Source organism: Chamaea fasciata, unplaced genomic scaffold (assembly GCF_029207755.1).
Source record: "Chamaea fasciata isolate MVZ Bird 193981 ecotype frontalis unplaced genomic scaffold, bChaFas1.0.hap1 SCAF_13, whole genome shotgun sequence".
Taxonomy (NCBI): domain Eukaryota; kingdom Metazoa; phylum Chordata; class Aves; order Passeriformes; family Sylviidae; genus Chamaea; species Chamaea fasciata.
Genome location: NW_027094098.1, coordinates 17646263 through 17667233, shown reverse-complemented (window position 1 = coordinate 17667233; position 20971 = coordinate 17646263). Strand labels below are relative to the sequence as shown.

At 42.3% G+C, this 20971-nt stretch overlaps 1 protein-coding gene across 2 annotated transcripts in view; it reads left to right on the top strand.

Annotated features, from left to right (window-relative positions):
* PDZRN3 (PDZ domain containing ring finger 3) overlaps nt 1–20971 on the top strand; it is a 130587-nt gene that overhangs the window by 101670 nt on the left and 7946 nt on the right. For both annotated transcript variants that reach the window (XM_066195195.1, XM_066195197.1), the window contains 2 exons: nt 12743–12996; nt 15940–16027. In XM_066195195.1, the coding sequence (XP_066051292.1) occupies nt 12743–12996; nt 15940–16027 (342 nt within the window). The remainder of the gene's footprint in view (nt 1–12742; nt 12997–15939; nt 16028–20971) is intronic.

Genomic DNA, 20971 nt, shown 5'->3' with positions numbered 1-20971 from the left:
GCTACTGATGTCGCTGACAACAAAGTGCATAAAAGATGTGGTCGGTATGTTATGCTAGTAGGGAAGTGATTAAATTTTAACCACGTAGTTGTGATCTAATTCTCGCTCGCTCACCCAAAGGACGCTGACGCTTCGTGGAATAAAAAAAAAAAAAAGAAAAACCTGCGGGAGCAAATAGAAAGACATGTTGAGTGTCATTTCTATTTATACCAGCACACTTCCACTTGCTAAGCTGCTGTGCATGTGACGGGGGGAGGAATTTTAGAGGGAGGTTATCAGATTTTTCAGGCAGTGTTCTGCACTGAGGAGCAGTTGCAGATGCTGCCTGCAGCAGCACACGTGAGGCCAGGTATGGTCTGTGTGAATGCCCCGCTCAGATACAGCAGTGGCTGTGGGAATAATTCCTTATCCCGCCAAGTTTTTGTGCAGTCTGGGTTTGGGGACTGTCAGTGAGTCACATTCAGGAGTGCACCAACCAGGACTGAGCCAGCACCCCATCACAAACGATGTGATTGCTCAGGAAGCTTGCTCGATTTTTGTCATCAAGGGAAGGTTGCAGAGAACCTTTGCAACTTACTGACATCTCCCAACAGATGCAGGACAGCATTCTTTAAATACATGTCCTGAAATCGGTCCCGGGAACAGTTCCTGCTGATATGTGAGATGACTGAACTATCCAGTGCTGGCTGCAGGTGCTGATCCCTGGCAGGAGTTTGGTTTTAGAATTCTGTCGAGCTGCAGAGTGCTGCAGCCTGGTTTCAGCAATGTGTGAGTGCCCAGTGCTCCTCAGTAAGTGTGGGAGACTTTTTGGGAAACACTCTTGGAATAGCTTCAGTTTCCACAGAAGTGAAAGGTGCATGTAATCCTGTAAAACTGGGATTTCTAACAGAGTAAACCCTGAATTACTTAAGACCATAATCCCTGATTATTCTAGAATATAAATAACTGTGCAAAATTATTTTAACAGGAGTCTACTTTGACTTCTCTCTTTCGCAAGATAGGAGGGAGGGAATTCCATAGCTTATGGAGCACATCCAGATAATTATATGTCACTGCAACTATAAAAATACGTCCTCGTGTAACCTACACACAAGAGCAATCACTTAAAATTTAATGGTGAGGGAAATGAAGGATCACTGCCATTTAAAATTACAGAATATAGAAGATAAAAGTTTCCAAATCTGCCAACAGTAGAAAATGTCTCTTGCAGTGGTTTTTTGTGTCATCCATGTAACCCTAATGTCATGTGATATAAGAAGACATTGCTATTTAAGAAGTCTGAGTTAGACAAAATCTGCATAATTTGATTTTAGGGAATATTGAGCATCGTTACAAATAAATCTCCTTAGCCTCATTTTTTAAAAGTTCATGACTCCAAGATGCAGGAATTCAGAAAACACTTGAAGGAATTAATAATAATACATAACTGCACTTTCTCTATTAGGCCAAGAGCTTTAGTGTGGCTGGGAAATTAATGCTTCCATAAATTACAATTCCAGAAGGTCCGGTACGGCTGGCTCTGTAAGCCCTCTAAGAGTGAGCACAAAGAGGATCAAATATACCAGAGCTCAGGCTTTATCCCTTCCTCATCCATAGATAATTCAAAGAGATCCTCTTCATTAAGGGCTTTGGCACATTGCCTACAATTTCTTTTTGGGCCGCTGTGAGCTTAATGATGCAGAACAATGGTCTTCCCTCTTGTTGAGCACTTACCTTATTGTACCTTTAATCACATAATAAAAACCAAATTAAGACACCTCGTCATTAGAGTCTGTTGTAGCTGTGCATATCAATGCTTTGTGCTACAAGTACAAAGGGGACTGTGGCAGCTTGGAGCCTTGATGCAGAGCAGTGTCACCACTGATGAGCGTGGCAGCCTTAGATGTATCCCAAAGTTTACTTCCCAGCTGAATAGAGATTATTAAATGAAGTAATATACACTATTAGATTTTTGGGTGTCTGGTTAAATGGAAATCTTCAGAAGATACTAAAAGTTGTGAAAATGGAGGGAGATGGGGGGAGAAAGAAGAACAGAAAACTGGGAGGGTGTTTAATGCCGGGTTTTTATGTGCTTTTCTCAATGTCATCAACTCCTGCGTAAACAATAACAGAAATAAGAGCTTCTCCCTTTGTATGAAACTTCCTGAGGGACCAAAAAGTAAACTCCATTGGAGGAGACTTACAGAAGAATGATTCATCTGAGATAGGGCTTTTGACCATGCGAAAAAGAGTAAAAGAAGTTTAAGTCTGCAATTTAAGGAACTTTCTCAGTACCTGCTTCACACTAAACACACGTTGCCCACAGTATGGGAGGTAAACACACAGTGAAATCATTTCCTAAATGGCCACAGTGCTTTACAGAATCCTCACAGCATCACAGAGTGGTTTGGATTGGAAGGGATCTTAAAGATCCCGTAATTCCAACTCCACTGCCATGGGCAGGGACACCTCCCACTGGAAGAATTTCCAAGGACATCAGTGTAGAATTTTAAATCACAGATACGGCTCTAAACCTTGCATGGGCAACGCTCAAAACTGTTCCCTGGGATTTAAGATGATGGAGCTCTCCCAGAGCTCGCAGTGGGAAGATACCATAAGAACAGCCCATCAAAACTGGCACTTGCAGCTGAGGAACCCTGAGATGAGTGAGCACAGAGCCCAGCCCCTCCCTCCAGGCTGGCAGGAAACAAGCTCATGTTGCCACTGCCCTTGGTTCAGCTGAGCCGAGGTCAGAAGATTCTGCTCCGTGATTGTTGAGCTGGCACCCCTCACAAATACTAAAGTTCATATATAAATAAACAGTTGTTGCCATGATCTTGCAGCACGTCGGGAACTTGAAAGCCTCACTCAAATGCTCCTGGCCTGGCACGTCCCCGAGACATGGAAAAGTGACAGTGTTGGTAAAAAACAATAGTGGGCAAGCTGGATTTGTGTTTTAAACCAGACTGAGATGCTCTGTGGCCAAGGTTATATAAGCACCAAGGTCAGATACAAATTCTGTGCTAATGAGAGGTCAGCAGTGATGAGGAACAAGCCAACACTGTTTTCCATTGGCAGGTTCCAGTGGCTTTGCTTGCAGGGCACTGTTCTCCAGCAGAACTCCCACACAAACCTGCTGCACTGAGCTAATCACCAGTGCAGGGCCCTTTGCCATCAGAATTCCATTCACACGTTCAGACTTGAGAAAATGAGACCAAAGTAATCAATCAGTAAGAAAGCCTAATTCAAGGAAACAGTCTAACTAGACTTAAACCTACTGAGCAATGATGTTACCCTAAAGCAGGGCCAAAGTGAAGCTTGCCAAAATAAATATTCAGCTCAAAAAGAAAAAAAAAAAAACACCCTCATCAAAACTGTAAGATTTGGAAAACAGAAATAATTGCCTCTGTACATATGCTTTTCACACCCTCAAATTTAATTGGGCAGCCAGAGAATTAGTTGCTCTACATTTCAGTAGTTTTTCCATGTTAAGACCAAAGTGGTGGTGCCAATTATAGGGAACTGCTCTACTTGAAATACAGTGTATGGCTTCAAGTGCCCTGTATGTGCAGCCTGTGCTGCAGCTGAAATTAAAACTAGCGCTGAAGTTCAATTCTGTCACTTCACTACCATTAAACTTGACCTCAATAACAGTTGTGAACCTATCACACTTACTTCAAAGTAGGCATGTGTTTGCTTAAACAAGATGTTAATTCCAAGGGCTTTGTTCTAGACGGGGTTTTCTACTGCAGAATTAGTTCTGCTGTAGAAAAACTCTGCTTGACAGACTGGAGACTCATAATCTTCAGAAAACTGCCCTTTAATGATCGTGGCGCCTGTCTGTGGCTCACAAGTCCCCTTTCCTAATTAGACATTTACCAGAAACTGGCAATTGAAATTTTCCTCTTCACTTGATGATGAATAATGCAATGCCTCTGTTAGGATTTCTCTGGAAGATATTCTTTATTGTAAAGTTAGAGGAATATTTTGGCTGTTAAAGGAACATAAACAAGATCTGATAGGAAATAAACAAATTCCTAATGGTCACCTGTGATATAAATGCATAATTTGACCTACTTTGCTCATGAAATGTCTCACTGCTGCATAATCTTCCTAAAATCTGCAGTGCCTTTCATCTTTACAGTGGACAGATAAAATGCTCAGCCGTAGCGTGGATTTATTAGGATTTTTTTAAAAATGATGAATGATTGAAGGGATGAGTTTTGTGATGCTTTACACTTACACATCTGTTTAATGTTATGAAGCAGGTGGCAAGAAGTCACAAGGGAGAAGGAACCAGGGACAATCACTCTGTGCTTCACTGTCACATGTCAGACATGGGGCTGGGAAAAAAGGAAACATATGGAGTAATGAAAAAGTGCAGATTCAATAAATGTGTTTTGTTGTGTTCATTAATAATGGAACAAAAGGTCAGGCTTCATTTTCACTTGGACAGGACAACTCTGCAGTTACATGAACACTGGGATTGGTCCTTGCAGAGATTTGGTGGGTAAAGGGGAGCAGGTCCAAGTGCCCTCCTGGAACTTGGTCACAAGTCAGGGATTTGACAGGAAAGGGGCAGAATAAATAATATCAAATATACATAAACATTAAATATTACAGTACTCACTAATTTAAGCAGTGACAACTGAAGAAAAACTTCCTATTAATATGGAATATCTTTAAGCAAAAAGCCAGATGCCAACATCCAAAACACAAACGGTCAGAATCAGGGCCCTGTTTTCTTCCTTGTTTCCATACAGGGATTTATCATGGGTAGGAACACAGAGGTGATTCGACATGCTGTCCACTGATGTAGGAACTGGGCACTAATATATCAGAATTATCCCAAATAACAACAAAAACTACAAACAGAAGTGCAACAAGAGGGTTTTTTGCAGCCTCAAACCAATATTCTGTATGTTCCTGCAAAGTGAAAACTGAAGAACATTTTAGAGAAAGCAATCATTCATATGTTGGAAGATCACAGCTGACAAGAATTTTTAAATTTGCCCGAGGTGCTTCAGAGTTCAGCAGAAGTTCTTGTATCTGACCCAGTGAATCTGTGTGACTGCCATCAGGTTTAGCCAAAAGCAAAGGAAAATAAAGGTGTTTTTATCAATGCGACACTTTGAGAACTCATGGCCATGGCAGCATGGAGGGAGGTGGTGGTGTCACTCCTGCCCACACGAGCCCTTCTGAGGTTCTTCTTCAGCTCTGCTTGTGAAAGAGCCAAGGTGCCAAAGCTCCTGGAGCAGCAAGGCCTCTCACTGAGAAACCCACCGGGGTCTCACTGGGCTCCCACAGTGCAGCACTGGGTGTTCTTTCCATCTTTTCTTGGAACCAGCTTCAATAACCCTCTTCAACAGAGCTGATCTTCGGAGCTGTCCAAAATTGCTCTTCCCCTGTCCTGCAGCACTGAGGCATTTGTGGAAGAAGGGAAGGAGTGGGAAGATGGACTTAAAAGCTACAAACAATGAACAGTGTGAAAACAGGGTGCTGGAAATTAGAATTGTCTTAAACACAGTGCCTGGGAGATGGGGTGGGAGGTTTCAGTTGTGCTGTGCCCTCCTGTGACCTCAGGCAGATCACTCACTTGTTCTGTGTTTCATCTTCGCATCTGAACGAGATTCCTTTTGTCTCTTTGCCTGGAGCGGGTCTCCAGAGGCAGCTTTTGCTGCGTGCTCGCATAGTCTGATATGCTGCTAAAATGTTATCAGTATTATTTGAAGTGCTGGTCTGTACACCAGAAACTCTGGTTTTAATTGAGGTACGGTGTTAAATATTGCCCTGCCAAACTGTGAGTGCTGGAAGGCCGTAACAGGGGGAAGCTCCCTCCAAATCTTAGTCTTTGACCATTCCCTTTTTCTGTGGGAGAAAGGTGCTGCTCTACAGGGACCTTTGGTCTCATTCAGTACAAAAAAATGTTTCATATGCTATTCAAGTTCAGTTTGAATCCACACAACGTTGCATCCTCAGCTAAAAGGGTTTTAATTTTTTCATGCTGTTCACTCTTGTTGTGTGTTATTTTAAACATAAATATAGAATACACAGCTTTTCGAAAGTTGTCATTCGTAAAAATCTGTCATTTGCTGTAGTAGATGAGCACACAGTCATGGGTTTTGCCTCTTGGGAAAAGCACATGTGGGAAGGGCAAGAGCATTTCCCAAGGAGCCACACTGGAGGTGCAGTGCAAGAGGTGGACAAAGCAGAGGATGTGAGGAAACGGGTAATTACACTTGCTGAATCCCAGTCATTAGTAATTCATGGTTATTTATGGCTCATTTGTACCTCGCTCAGAGATCCCATTGATTGGCCCCCTCTGGGTCACACTGCAGAGAGGGGCATTAAAAGGGGAGGCCTGTAAACTTCTGGCTGTGTTCTAGATGGCCCCGGGTGATTAAGCCATGAAAAAAAATTCACAAAACATCACTTAAAAAAATACGGAAGAGCATTTCTGCCCTGGTATAAAGTCATTTAACATGATTAATGCATATTTAAGGAAAAAAGGGCCCCAAGTAAACTTTACTTCTAGTAAATGTCCAAGAGTCTCAGAAGCCCCAGCATTGCTCTGTGTTTTCATTGAAGCAAATGATAAAATTCCCTGTGGTTTTATTTTGAGGAGTGATCCACAGGAGCAGAGCCTGAGAACCCAACTAAGAGCAGCTTAGTATGCTACAGACAGTCCTGGCACTGCCTCGGTAATACATAAATGTGCTAATTACTAGCAAAATATAAATTCCTTTATTTTCAGGGTCTTTCTCCCAAGGTTTTCCATTTGCAAGTTAACGGTTTGGAGAACAAATGTATTCTGTTCTCTTAAGAAAAAGAATTTTTCCTTGGTCTGAACTGTTTTGTCATGGATGGCTCGCAAGGCAGAAGGGAAATGCACACACATGGAAACAGTCTATTACTAAACAATATAATTCTGGGGTTTTGAAAAAGGGGGAGACTGTACATATGAGGGAAATAAAAGAGGGATTAGATGGAGCTGCAGGAAGAATTAACCTGTATTTTGAACCTTTTTTCTCCAATTCCTGAGGAAAAGCGGGGTTATAAAATAGGCTTTTTGCTGCTCTTGCTTCTGTAAAAATCTTTAAAGTTGTGCTGCTTTTTCTTAGTATGCAGACTCCTTAAGAACTTGCTAAAGAAGTGAATCAGACCATAAAGAGCATTTTAAATGGAGCACAGACGTCTGTAGTCTAACAGAACTAGCATTTTTATAGTGCACTTCCCAAGGATTTGCATGAATTTCTACAAAGAAAAGCTGCTTACTCATTCTTAGGCAAAAAAGTTTTTCTCTCTGTGACATTTGTGAGGCATAGAAGAGCCAGCAAGCTGTACAATGCATACAAATGTTTATCATTCATGGCATTAAACCCACAGAAATCAGTCTAAATTAATGGAAAAGAATAATTTACTGAGAAACCCGTCTGGTTTCTGCTGTGTGCTCCCAACGCCCAGAAAACAACGTTACACCCTATTGCTGCAAAAATAAAACACAAAATAATTGTAACTAAACTGTTCTGCACGGGGATTTTGTGGCTTTCTCAACCTCTCAGTAACTACTTCCACCGGTGCCTGAGGTCACTTCATCTGTGCTATTGCAGGTGATGTTTGCTCATGCCGGAGTTCTCCATTCCCTGAGCATCCTCCCCACTTTCTCTTCTGGCAGCCCTTTCCTGTCACAGCCCTGTCCCAGAGTCCCCTCCCAGGGGCTCCTGCCTGTGCTCCTGCTCTGGCTGCAAGTGGGAAACTGGGAATCAGCTCCAGGAACATCCCTGTGTGGAGAACCCAGGTGTGTTGATTCTGCTCTCACAGCAATAGAGAAACCACCACTACTGGGGTTTCCATGAGCACTGTATCAGAAGGAAAGGAAAATCAGAATTGGTGGCAACCAGGAGGAAATTTTGTCCGCTTGTAAACAAGTGTCTTATTTTGATATACCTGAAGGCCTCTAATTTATGTCTGCCATTAAAAAGTGGCAATTAATTAGCCTTCTCTTCCCACCCAAAGGAATAAAGCATGTAAATCACTTACCTTGCTCAATAATTAAATAGCAGCTATTGATAAAATGACATTTATGTAACAGCACAACCTGCCTCATACCTCAAACAAAAATGTGTTTTCTAGTAACAGAGAACAATTTTGTCATCCCAGCCTTGGCTGCAAATTCCCATTGCCTTGTACAGGAGGTGCAGCCTTGTCCTCACAGTGGGAAGGCTGGAAGGCTCCAGCCTCTGGACCCTGTGCCAATTCTGACCTCAGGAAATTAGCATCTAAACAGTGGCTCTTGGCTCAGGGATCGCGGGAGGATCCCAAACCTCTCAGTAGAATAATTGTTAAAGTAAAGGCACATATATAAATATAAAAACGTGAGAAAATCTATCGCTGCAGAAGGTATTTTGCTGTGACATATCCGGAATTAATAGAAGAAGAAGATTTCAACAGGAGGGATGCCAAATGCCTCGCACAGCTCCAGCAGAGAGAAGCCATTGTATGTCCAATTCCTTACACACTCACAACACTGGAAAATTATATGGAAAGCCATCTAGTGAGGTAAATTCTTCACAAGCCTAAAGAGATACGAGGGGTTTTCCTGGTTTGTGGTTTGTTTGTTGTTGTTTTTTTTTCCTTGTTGAGAACATCACTGATCACAAATCATCACTGATTTAGTTCATTTTTCTACTTCATAAGTAGCTACCAACTGAGAGAGATTTGAAAACAGACTCAGGAAAGCACTTGGGTCTTACCAACCTCACACCCCCCAAGATCCTACTGCCTGTTTCTACCCTTTTATTTCCAAGGTGGCACTCAAATGTTTCCAGCCTTTTTCGTGGCTCTTAGGAGTCAGATCTCGAACTGTGCCCTCGTATTTGCTGCATTCACACCTCCTAAGCTGTCATGGGATGTTCTTCAGCAATTCCAACTGATGTTCAGGGTTCTTCAGTGAAGTTCTGCTGCTTCTATTGGGGGCCAGATACAGCATATTAGATTTTCTTTCATTCTTCTTTTCATTAATTCCTCTTTATTTTTCTGACCATTTACTTCTTGGGTATAGGAATTAATGAGACTGATAATGGATTCATTAATCCATGATCAAAGTGAGAGTTTAGGACATCATTTCCTTCTGTTTGTTTGCTGGGATCACCCCTTTGGATTTGTGCCATGGCTTCCCGTGTTCTGCCTTTGGGCATCATCTCTCTTTTCCTCAATTACAAATACACATCACTTTTACCTTAATTGACCATGGCAGCATTTTCCTTTCCATTATCTCAGTTTGGCCATGGAATACTGATGGCACACTGGGCTTCATAACTTCTTGATTTGCTGTTAATGTCCTCTCTCAGTCAGAGCCTGACTGAGGCATTGCAACAGCAAAACACCTCTTGACTCCAACGAGCATCAAATCAAACTCAAGTGACTATTTCATTTTCATTCCAAGTATTAAAACTTCCAGGAGACACAGACCTCCCAGACAGGATTATGCCGTCTTTATCTATAGATTTCTTGCTGCCTCTGTAGATTTCTTGGTTCTTTCTCAGCCTACTTTAGTGCAGAAGAACACACAGTATGTACTCTAAAAAAAAAATACTGTAAATGCTACTGTGTTTCATAATCTATGCATGACTTCTGTTAAATACATATATATATAAATTCAAGCATCCTTTCTTTATTTACTGTCTGGTCCTAATACAGAATGTTTTTGTCCCTGCCTCATGCAGTGGCTAAACCCATTATCTGGCACCACAAATTTCACCCAAGTTCATTCAGCTCAGTTTAACTCCAGTCACTGCACTTTATCTACAGCTTTCTCCATATTCAGTATATTTTCTATGCTAAGAAGGTCCAAAAGCTAAGCATTTCTCCCTTTCAGACAAGTTAATTTATCCATCTTCTGTGCCATGAAAGATCCCATTGTCTCTGTCACATGGCGTGTTCCTCAGAAATTATGCATATTTGTCATTTTTGGCAGTCTTCTGAAGTGTTCATCTGCGTGGATTTTTTTTTTCCTGTGTTATTTCACATGTAACTGTTTATAAGGAAAAAAAAATTGCTGAGCACAATTCAGCAGCATTAGGAATAAAGTCTAGGAATATAAAGCTCCTTTTCCTTCTTTAGCAAAGCTGTACAGATTTATTTATTTAATTTATTTATATGTATTTTATTGGCTTTTAAGCACTGGGAATAATTATTTGTCAATTGTAACAGTTTTTCCAGATAGAAACTGAGCATATTAGTATCACCTATTTGCAAGACTCAGGATTAGTCACAAGTACTGACTCTACACAGGCAATAGAAATCAGGCCATTGAGATCATCCCAGTATATTTTTCTTCTGCATCATTTTTGTGCTACTAAGAATAAAATACCAATACCTGCTCTTATTTCTAGACCAGAAAGCAATTTGTCTCTGTTATGCATAAGCAGACTTGGGAATTGCTGCTTTTTATAATCCAGATATTTAGCACTGCCATCCTCGTTTCCCTTTAATGGAAAATGGTATTATTGGTGTGCTGAGATGGGAAATGCTTTAAAAAAAAAAAGTAATTACAAACTATTCACTGCTCAGTATTTACCACATATTATGGCACTTATTGCAGGTGTTTTCGGAATCAGATTCAGAAATGTAATTCCTGCTGTAAAGCACTTTGAAGCATATTTTTGCATCATTCTTTCATCACTTGTTAGGGCAGTTCTGAGCACGTCTCACAGGTCAGCATCCACCACAGTGGCCAAGGCTGCTGAGCAGAACAGGAACTTGCAGAGCTAAAAGGATTCCACTCAGCTGATGTTTAGGAACCAGTGTCTTGCAAGGGATCCACACACTGACCCCAAAACCATTCATCATGTGGACAGCTACTGTCCAGAGGACTGTTTGCCTGACATGATGTGAGTGCTGCCACAGTTCATAGAAATATTAACTTTTAAAGACAAAATCCCCAACCATATCTTTGGAGTGGGTTAAGAAACCCATAATAACAGCAGTGTAGTGACTTATGCTTTCATTTCACCGAAATCATTGCCATCTTATCAAACCCATACTTTAAAATCGTATACCCATCAAATCTAGTTCTGCTTGCAGAGTTATCAATTTACCAACTGAAAGCTGAACGCCAGGAAGTCACAAACCTTTTCTACGCAAGGTCCCTCTGCAGGAGGAGAGGGTTTAGATTAAAATTTAGCTGGCTCATCACTCCAGTTCTAAAATCTGGTCCCGTGTCCTTCTTACTGACTGTGCAGCACCTTTTCTTTTTCATGGCATTATCAGCTTGCAGACAACATAGTCAGGAAACTGCTTGGAAATAATTCCTGTAGTAACAATTTATGACACAGTCCAGCCACTACTGCCTGTTCCTTGCATGACATCAACCTGTCCTTGAAGTTATGATTATTTATGGAACAATTGCATAGGAGAGCACAAAGAGGATGCCAGTCCATGGATTTGCAGAAATAAAAGTGTCCTAAGAAACCTCAATTAAAATGCAGGCCTGTACTAAACTGTCTGTAATCCAGGTTCATTACAACATTTGGGAATGAACTGGAAATCTGTCCTTTACCAGGTTTTACTATAAAGATGGAGAAAGGATCTACATGAATAGTTTCCTGCTCAAGAGTTATTCTGAGCGCATTTCTGAAAAACATTATGTGCTGCAATTTAGATTTCTTTTATTTTGATTGCTTGTTGGGTTTAGTTGTACCAAGAAAATAAAAAAAAAAAAAAGGATGCGCACAGTAAAATGTGCAACGTTTAATTTGCAGCAAATAATAAAACTCAAACCATAATCAGCATTTCCTTTTTCCAGAGAAAACATTACGCTGAACCTAATTTTACAGCTGTACAAACTGTTTTGAAGTGATCTGCTCAATTGGGCGAGTTAATGATATTTAATTTGACCAGGCCAAACTTTACATTAGTGGGAGCAATCGTGCAGCGCAAGTGTTTGTGTGATGTAAATGTCGTGCTAACACCTTCCCTTCTCAGCTGGCTTCACAAAAATCCTGGTGTCATCACCTCTCTCAGGCAAACCTAAGATGACATGGGGGGGAAAGAAGTGTTAGTTGCACAAGGTAATTCAGCAGGAATTTGACCTTTTCAATCTATTCTGCACTCAAGTTAACCCTCTTCGTATCAGCCAGCTTTTTGCCCTGGGCAATATGTTACCTATGGGCTACATTCAGTTATTTTGCTGAGTAATGTTCTCATTTAGGTGCCCCACTTACTTTAATGTGACCAAACATTACAGTGTGTACTTAGTGCAGTGTGTGAATTCTCTTCTCAGCCTCCCCAATTCCATGGCCTGGCGTGTCTCCTGTTATTTCTAGTCCACTGCTCTAAAATGGAATTTTTTATTGCAGTGACTGAGTACTGCCGTCATGTTTCATCTGAAAAATTGTTTATCAGACACAAACACATAGTTTTGTAGTTTTGCTTTTGTTCAGCAAAAAGGTGAAGAGTCTAAAAAACAAGCCAAAACTAGAGAAACTGCAGGAGAATCAATAACTTGAACAAGGGCTGAGGGGTTTCTAATCTGCAAGAAACAAAACGGGGTGTGGGTTTGTACTGCACCTCAAAGAGCCAGCCCAGTGAAATCTATCAGAATCAAAGGCAGAGCAGAGGATTTGTAAAGTTATTGTAGTGAAAAGGGAAAATGAGAGATGCAGGAGACTGCGGGATCATTCCGGGCACTGGCTGCACACACCGTGGGATGTCTGGAAGCTGGGGCTGGGTCCCTGACGGCTTTGCTGCTTTCTCCCCACAGGTCAATGGGAAGGATTTATCCAAAGCCACCCACGAGCAGGCGGTGGAAGCGTTCAAAACAGCCAAGGAGCCCATCGTGGTGCAGGTGCTGAGGAGGGCCCCGCGCGCCAAGGCCTTCGGCGCGGCCCACGAGCCGCAGCTGGTGGACGTGGGCACCCAGACCGACATCACCTTCGAGCACATCATGGCCCTCAGCAAGATGGGCTCGCCCAGCCCGCCCGTCCCCGTGCTGGACCCCTACCTGCTGCCTGCAGAGTAAGCCATGCTTTTCTGAGCCTCAAAAATCCTTGTGTTCCCTGGTGGCCAAGAAGGCCAGTGGCATCCTGGCCTGGATCAGGACTGGTGTGGCCGCAGGAGCAGGGAGGTCATTCTGCCCCTGGACTCGGCACTGGCCAGGCCACACCTCGAGGGCTGTGTCCAGCTCTGGGTGTCTCAGTTTAGGAAGGGCATTGAGTGCTGTGTCCAGCTCTGGGTGTCTCAGTTTAGGAAGGGCATTGAGTGCTGTGTCCAGCTCTGATCCCTCAGTTTAGGAAGGGCATTGAGTGCTGTGTCCAGCTCTGATCCCTCAGTTTAGGAAGGGCATTGAGTGCTGTGTCCAGCTCTGGCCCCTCAGTTTAGGAAGGGCATTGAGTGCTGTATCCAGCTCTGGCCCCTCAGTTTAGGAAGAATGTTGAGACCCCTTGAGCGTGTCCAGAGGAGGCACCGAGGCTGGTGAGGGGCTGGGAACACAAACCCTGTGAGGAACGGCTGAGGGAGCTGGGGATGTTTATCCTGGAGAAAAGGAGACTCGGGGGTGACCTTATCACTCTCCACAACTCCCTGAAAGGTGGCCGTGCTCAGGTGGGGCTTGGTCTCTTTCTCCAGGCAGCAACTGACAGAACGAGAGGACACAGCCTTAAGCTGCACCAAGGGAAATATAGGCTGGATATCAGAAAAAAGTTTTTCGCTGAAAGAATAATAAAATACTGGAATAGTCTGCCCGGAGAGGTGGTGGAGTCACCATCCCTGGATGTGTTTATGGAAAGACTGAATGTGGCACTCGGTGCCGTGGTTTAGTGTTAGGGCTGGGTTGGACTTGATCTTGTAGGTCTCTTCCAACCTGGTGATTCTGATTCTGTGAACGTGGCGTGTTAGAAGGGGTTCACAACCTCACCTCACTTGCTGGTAAACATGTACTCCCAGAAGCAGCCAGGACTGATCCACCACTGAGCCATAACTCACAGCATTTTCGTTTTTCCTACGCATTAGCGAGACATTACTCACATGAGTAATGCCACTGAGTCACAACATGGCCTCATAAAGCTCATTTTTTTTTGCTGGCATTTGATGGATAAAGTTATTGCATTTTGTAATTCCTCTCACTGCCTCTTTGGGTTGCTTATGTTTTAACTTTAATTTTATGGCTGCCATAAATTGTGTAATGCTAAGAGCTGCTACATTCTGTTCCAGTGTATTAATTACTTTATTATAACCCTGCAGCGCTGTTACCCGAATAAGTTATTTTCTGGGACTAAAATTACTTACCAGTGTTGTCATGGATGTTTTAGAATCAAATTTTAATTATTGTTAATGGTAATTTGATGCTTTTGTACTTACAAATACAAATGGCAATTATCTCCTGGCGCACACACCCCCCGCCCTCACATGCTGTTGGAGAGGAAAACAGCTCCCCAAGGAGCCCCTGCAGATTGCATGTCATCCTGCCACGCATCTCCACAGGGAACAGGGGATGGAAAGGATTCTGACCCTCTCAGTTGCTGTGCGTGAGGGACTGATCTGGTCAAGCCACAGCAACTCCTGGTTTTGATCCTGCGCTTGGCGAGAGGCAGGACTGGTGTGCGCCCACCGTCCCTGTGCACCTCTCAGACACCCCTGCCAGCGCTCCTGGGAAATGGAGCAGGGTTTGGCTGCAAACAGGCACTGATGCTGCACTGCCCCTGGGCGACTTTCACAGCACATTAACTTTCACACATTGAGCCAGGACCATTCCATGTGCAGTGTCTGTTCCTCTCATGACTCTCTCTGCTGATACTTGAGGGATGGTTCCAGCCAATATTCCAGCACCTATTCCCAGCCCATTGAAAATTCAAGTGTAGCAGCACGATTTAGTGGAAATACTTGACCAAAGGCTGGAGCTTTGAGCTTGCAGTGCACAAACAGCAGGGCTTGGAGGCTGTGGAGAGGACATGATTATTCCTAGGGCCTCGACACTGCACCTCCCAACCTCACCTGCCGTAGGGGCTTTTAGTGCCTCTGACTTGCCAACTGCAAAACCAGTTACACTTAGAAAATGGCAAAGATCAATTCCTGATGAATCATTTAGGAAAAAATTCTTCCCTGTGAAGGTGGTGAGGCCCTGGCACAGGTTGCCCAGAGAAGCTGTGGTTGCCCCATCCCTGGAAGTGTCCAAGGTCAGGTTGGAGCAACCTGGACTAGTGGAAGGTGTCCCTGCCCATGGAAGGGGTGGAATGAGATTTTCCTTAAGGTGCCTTCCACCCCATGATTTTATCATTCTATGGTTTATTTATTTATGCCTGCATTATTCCAGCTTTGCCCTCTCAACTTCATATTGTTCCTTAATCACTAGACAGATCCCAGCTGCTGGATCACCAGTGTCCTTCCTCTGAGCTGGAGGTGTTGGTGTTCCCTCACAGCCCTTCTCATGTGAGGGCCACACTCGGCTCTCTGGGTGTGCAGTCACCCAGCATGCAAAAGCAGAGTCATTTTTCCCTGGTGTTTCCTCTCACTTCTCCCAATCCCATTCAGATTAATCTCGCCTGCCTCTAAACAACTTGACTATCCCAGCCAATTAGCAGATGCTGTTACATAAATAGCCTCAGACATGTATCTAGTTAACAGAGAATTAAAGGGAGTTTGCTTTCACTGCAGATAAAACAATCCAGCACAGAAAACAGTGATCACAAGAGCATTACGCTGCTTACAACTTCCAAAGTAAAGGCAGTGGAAGTGTGGGAGAGCTCAAGCAGTAAAAAGCAGCAGGCTGTCCTCCTACAATACATGGAATTTTCATTTAAAACACTTACTGGGGTAAGTGGTGTAGCTTATAGAATTAACCACACACAGCTCTTCGGTGTGGGGGTTAGTCCATCATCTCCCCTACAAGCTTGGAATGCATTAACAAGTTCTACTAAAGTCCTGAGTGCTATCCTAAAAAAGACCTTTTTTTTTTTCCCCCAGCCATCCATCTGTGCATGAATACTATGACCCAAATGACTACATGGGAGGAATTCATCAAGAAATGGACCGGGATGAGTTGGAATTGGAGGTACTTAGTCTGAGTAACTATTTCATTTCCATGTGCACCTCAAGGTCTTTGAATTGTAAAAAGTGAAAAGACTTTTCAGAGCAGATGTTTGTGATAACATTGTTCACTAGTTGCTGATACCTTTATCAGCAACATTGAACTGTGAGCCAGGCACTGATGATCTTCAGGTAATGAATTAACATAAATAATGAAGTCATTGATTCCTTTAATTAAATTCTGTGTAAGTGTGCTGATTTAGGCTTTCTGAAAATGTGAAAGGCTCTGCTGAGTGGCAGAACCTGTTCCACATAACCGCAGTAAAAATGTGTGAGCTTCCCTTAAATATTTCCTGGCTGCGAAACAGATGTTCTTGATCATATAATTTTGAAGTATGTTAAATTTACAAGACAAGGCTAGGATAGATTTGCCACTATACTAAGCTGTTCCTCCTTTTTCATTACTTAAGTGACATATGTATACATATGAAATTACAGATAATAAAAGTTGAACCCGTCATGAAGGTATGCAAGCCCTTTTCCTTGCCAGATCTTCAGAAATCACTTTTGGTTTTAATGCTTGTATATCCCATCAGAAGTTCATCTTGAGTTTTCTCATTCCTAATTTTAATAAATTTATTTAACCTGCTTAATAAATTTAATAACCTCTCGCAACCATTCAAGGTGCAGCATAGAAACTGTGGTGTTCTGCAAGATACTTAAGCAGTACTGACCCAATGAAGTGTTTTAATTATTTGTAATAAATAGTAGCAAAGTATCCCAATGGTTCTAAATAACTGCCAGCAATATCTGACCCAGCTGATCCATCCAAGTTCATCGGTAGGAGAATATTTAATACCCTTAAGCTGGCTTGCACTTCTGATTTCTTAGATCCTGGTCCTGCTAACTCCTATTTGTCAAAGCAAGCAGTGCTGACCTGCCTGAAGCTCTGCTGAAACCGGTGGAGATTTATCAACAGCTTCAGTGGGAGCAGAGTTCAGTCATTCTATGAGCACCAGGTTGTTTCCTTCTATAAAAGTGTTTGCAGGATCAAGGACTAAAACCCCATAAAAAGTTTGCAAGCTGTTCTCAAATTCTGCGGATCTGGTAGCAATTCATCTCTGTATACAAACGTAAATCAAAGGCAGGATAAATTCAAAGTGCCAGTAAAACCAATGCTACTTAGCAGACTTCAAGGCCTTACTTTTCAAACAAGGGCCTTTTTTCCTTTTTTTTTCTCTCTTAAATAAAAACAAATACAATATAGATTTCAGTCTCAAAGGAAAATGTAGAACAAAACAGTGTTTTCTGCCAGCATCTTTCCAAAATCTACTTTTTAGGAAATCTAATATTGTGGATAAATTATAATGCTTCCATTAGAAGGTCAACCAGTTGAGCTGAAAACAGTTTAAACACACGCACTGCAGTAGCCAAACCTTAATATGCCTTAAACCAGAACATTAATAATTTTGACATTGATATAGTACTTGATGGCAAAAGGTGATCAGCTCAGTAAAACAGGCAGATGAACATTAGGAAAGTCTCTGTAGCCTAATAGTATTTCTTAAAAACCACTAAAGATTCCTGTTCAAATTGTAAAGACTATGATCAATGGTAAGGTCAAAGTGCTAACAGGGACTCAACTGGCTGGTTGCTTTTTTGTTTGCCTTTTGATAGATATGTTTTAAAAGACCACAAAGGCACTGTTTCATTGACTGCAGCAGGAATGTCAAAAGTAAGAAAGCCATCAAGTCAGCCTTCTGGGGTTCTATGTCTATAAAATGTGCTTTGAATTTAAATCAGAAGCTCCTCATCTAAACTTTTATGGTCTATAACTGACTGGTTAGTGATTTGTAACAAGCAAACAAGACAAAAAAAGGTGAAATAGCCAAGTTCGCAACAAACCTCCAATGTAAATATCCATAGGAAGGAATTTATGCTGGCAGGATTGCTGAGGTGCCAAAATTGTATTCTCGGCTTTATCTCGACATTTGTCTTAAAATTGATGACTCAGAGGTAACTGCCATATATTTTCTACTACAAAAATAAATAAATACCATTTCTTTGCTTTTGAAGTTGCCGTGCCGCAAGTAAAGAGGAACTAAATTGTGAACTCCTATTTTATTATAAATTAAAAGTACATTCATTCTTCATGGAGGCCCAGCTAGAAGTCATTTCAGGCTCATAAAGGAAGAATAATGTCACTCCGGGACTCCCCAGCAGTGTTATGCATTAATATGTTTATTCAAACAAGTCTGTCCAGCTGTCAGACACAGCCCAAGCGAGGGCTCTCTCAGTGGAACTTTCTCACATTACAAAGGAGAGCATTCTACATCAAAAAGGGGCTTGTTCCCTCCCATTTGACTTTCTGTCTTCACCCTTCCCAATATGCAACTTGTATGTAGGTCTTTCTTTCCAAGAAAAGAACTGAACTCAACTGAATGGTTAGTTGAGAGTCAGTGAAGCTTGGAGATGAAAATTGCATTAAATGTTTGCTACTGCTGAGAAATTTCCCTCTGATACTCTCACTCAGTCTTGGACAGAAATGAAGCATTCTTGTCAAAAGACTGAAGGAGAACACCAAATTCGTTCAAAGAGCTTTTTGCCCACCCAGCGCACAGCTCCCAGTGTTCCCAGCATGAAACCACAACAGCTGGTCAGCAAAAGATGAACACACTGAGCACAAAAAAAAAAACGTGCCTCAAGATCTGAAATTATTACTCCACTGCTTTTAGGAGACCATGAGTAAAGGCTGAGTACCAAGTACTTTCAAGCTCTCCCCTTTGCTGTACTTTGCTACTTCTGTTGAAACTTTTCTTTTACTTCTCCAATAATCTGTTTGCAAGGGAGGCGAGAGGCGACTCTCTGAACGTACAAATTGGAAGGCTCCATCACAGGCACTCTGCAATTTTTATTCCATCCTAGTTTGCAAAGGGTTTCAAAGCATCTTTTATGTGAATATATTTCTTCTCTATGAAAACTCCAGCTCTGCAGGGAGTTGCACTGATCAGGAGCTTCTCAAGGCATTGCTGTGTCTCGGAATACAAAGAGCTGCAGCCCGAGCAGGCCTGCTTCAGGCAGTGATTGAATATGTAAAGGTTTAAAAAGCTTCACAGCTGTACTTTCTAACACAAATATTTGTATGTTCTTTGTTTGGAACAAACGCAAAAGTGGTAAAACGTTTCATCTGGCTCGCAAGGCAGCACTGAAAGGTTGTCCTCCCTCAGCTCCCTGGAGGTTTTCAGCCTGGCCTCGACACCTCGTGCTGTGTGAGAAAGGTCTGAATCATGGAGCTCTGCCCATCTGCTTGGCAGAGAGCCTGGGCATCCTCCAAGTTATCTTATTGAGGCGTCCCAAACCTCTTTTCATCAGGGTGGGAAACGCTTTTCTTCAGCCTTCCCCAGCAGCACTGGTGACTAAAGCTGGTCCAGCCTCCGTGGTCTGACAGAAAATTCCTATCGCAGAGCTGGGCTGCCACAGAAACCTCCAGGTAGATTTCTGCTTCTCTAGGGCAGAGAATTTTGGAAAGAAAATCTGGTTTATAGCATTTTCTCCTTTGAAAAGGGAAGGGCTGAGACTTTTTTTTTTCCATTTACCTGTGCTGAAAACGACTTTGATATGAAAATACAAATATAAAGATTACTTTCTGAGGTTCAGGAAAGCATGGACGGGATTTTTCCTCCTGCTGTAGCAGGGTCAGTTGCCAAAAAGCAGCAAGAAGGCCTTGTACAGTATAAAAGGAAACAACTCTTTGTATTTATTTCCCTTTCTTTTCTGCGTGAAACCTATTAATGGAATAGCAAAAACAGGGGACCCTGCTGGTCAGGTATGGCAGAGGTCAGCACAGAAAAAAAAAACCCACCACATCTTACAGAGAGAGGGAGCAGGACAGAACACTTATCATGCAAGCTGCGGATGAGGCTTTTCTGAGTGACTGAACTATTTTTACCCATGGCTGTCATTTCAGATCTCTACTGCTCATTTCTGTCTTGTTAGAGAAAGGACTCTGATTTTTTTATAAATTTGCAGGCAGGCCATAATTCTAAATCAGCAGTACAATAATTCAATAATCCTCTGCAAATGAAGGATCTTCTGAGCTTATAGAGGTTAATTTACTATTATCACTTGCTCCTAATTCATTATGATGAGTGGTTGCAGGTATAATGTCACAGGGCATGTTCATTTCTTCTTGTCTTGCTGCAAATGCCAGATGGATTTCAGCAACCAGCTCTGTGAGCCCTCCTTGGCTCTGCATTTGATGGGGAGCCAATAATCTTTCAGACACTTCTCTTGCACAGATTATTTTGAAAGAGCATCCAAATCCTCTTTTGAACATCTCTCAAAATGTCACTTTTACCTGATCTGAAGAAGCAGATTTGAGTTATCTGCGAGTGTAAAAATCCTCATAGATGGAATTTGCACATTTAGCACTTTAACCCAGCCCCAACGTTCCCACACTTTGTGGGCAGCACCTCTGCCTGCCAGCTGCTTTCTGTGGATGCAGAGCAGGTGTGGAATAACCTCAGTGTGTCCCCTCCACTGCCCAGGAGTGCTGCTCCTGAGACCAAACTCTGAGGAATGGCAAGTCCTGTGGCACTGCAAACACAGGAACTTACACCTTTAAAGTTCTCCAGGCCCTTATTAATCTTCCTCTGTTTAATTAACTCCTGGTTCAATTACTCAAGCTGCCATAATACCTGTGCTTGCAGGTACCAGTTTTCTATTTTCCCCTTTCATGTATCTCTCTGCATTACACAGACTTGCCTCTGAATATGGAAAATAACCTTTGCTTTGAAGACTTTGGTGTTGATTCTTCAACTCCAACTGGAATTGCACACTTTTATCTCTCAAATATTTCAAACCTTTATGATTATATTAAAACTTCAGTGACGCAAAGACCCACAGAAAGCAGCTGTTCCTATGTTTAAGTTCATAAAATTATCATATTTGTGTAGCATCAAATCGACTT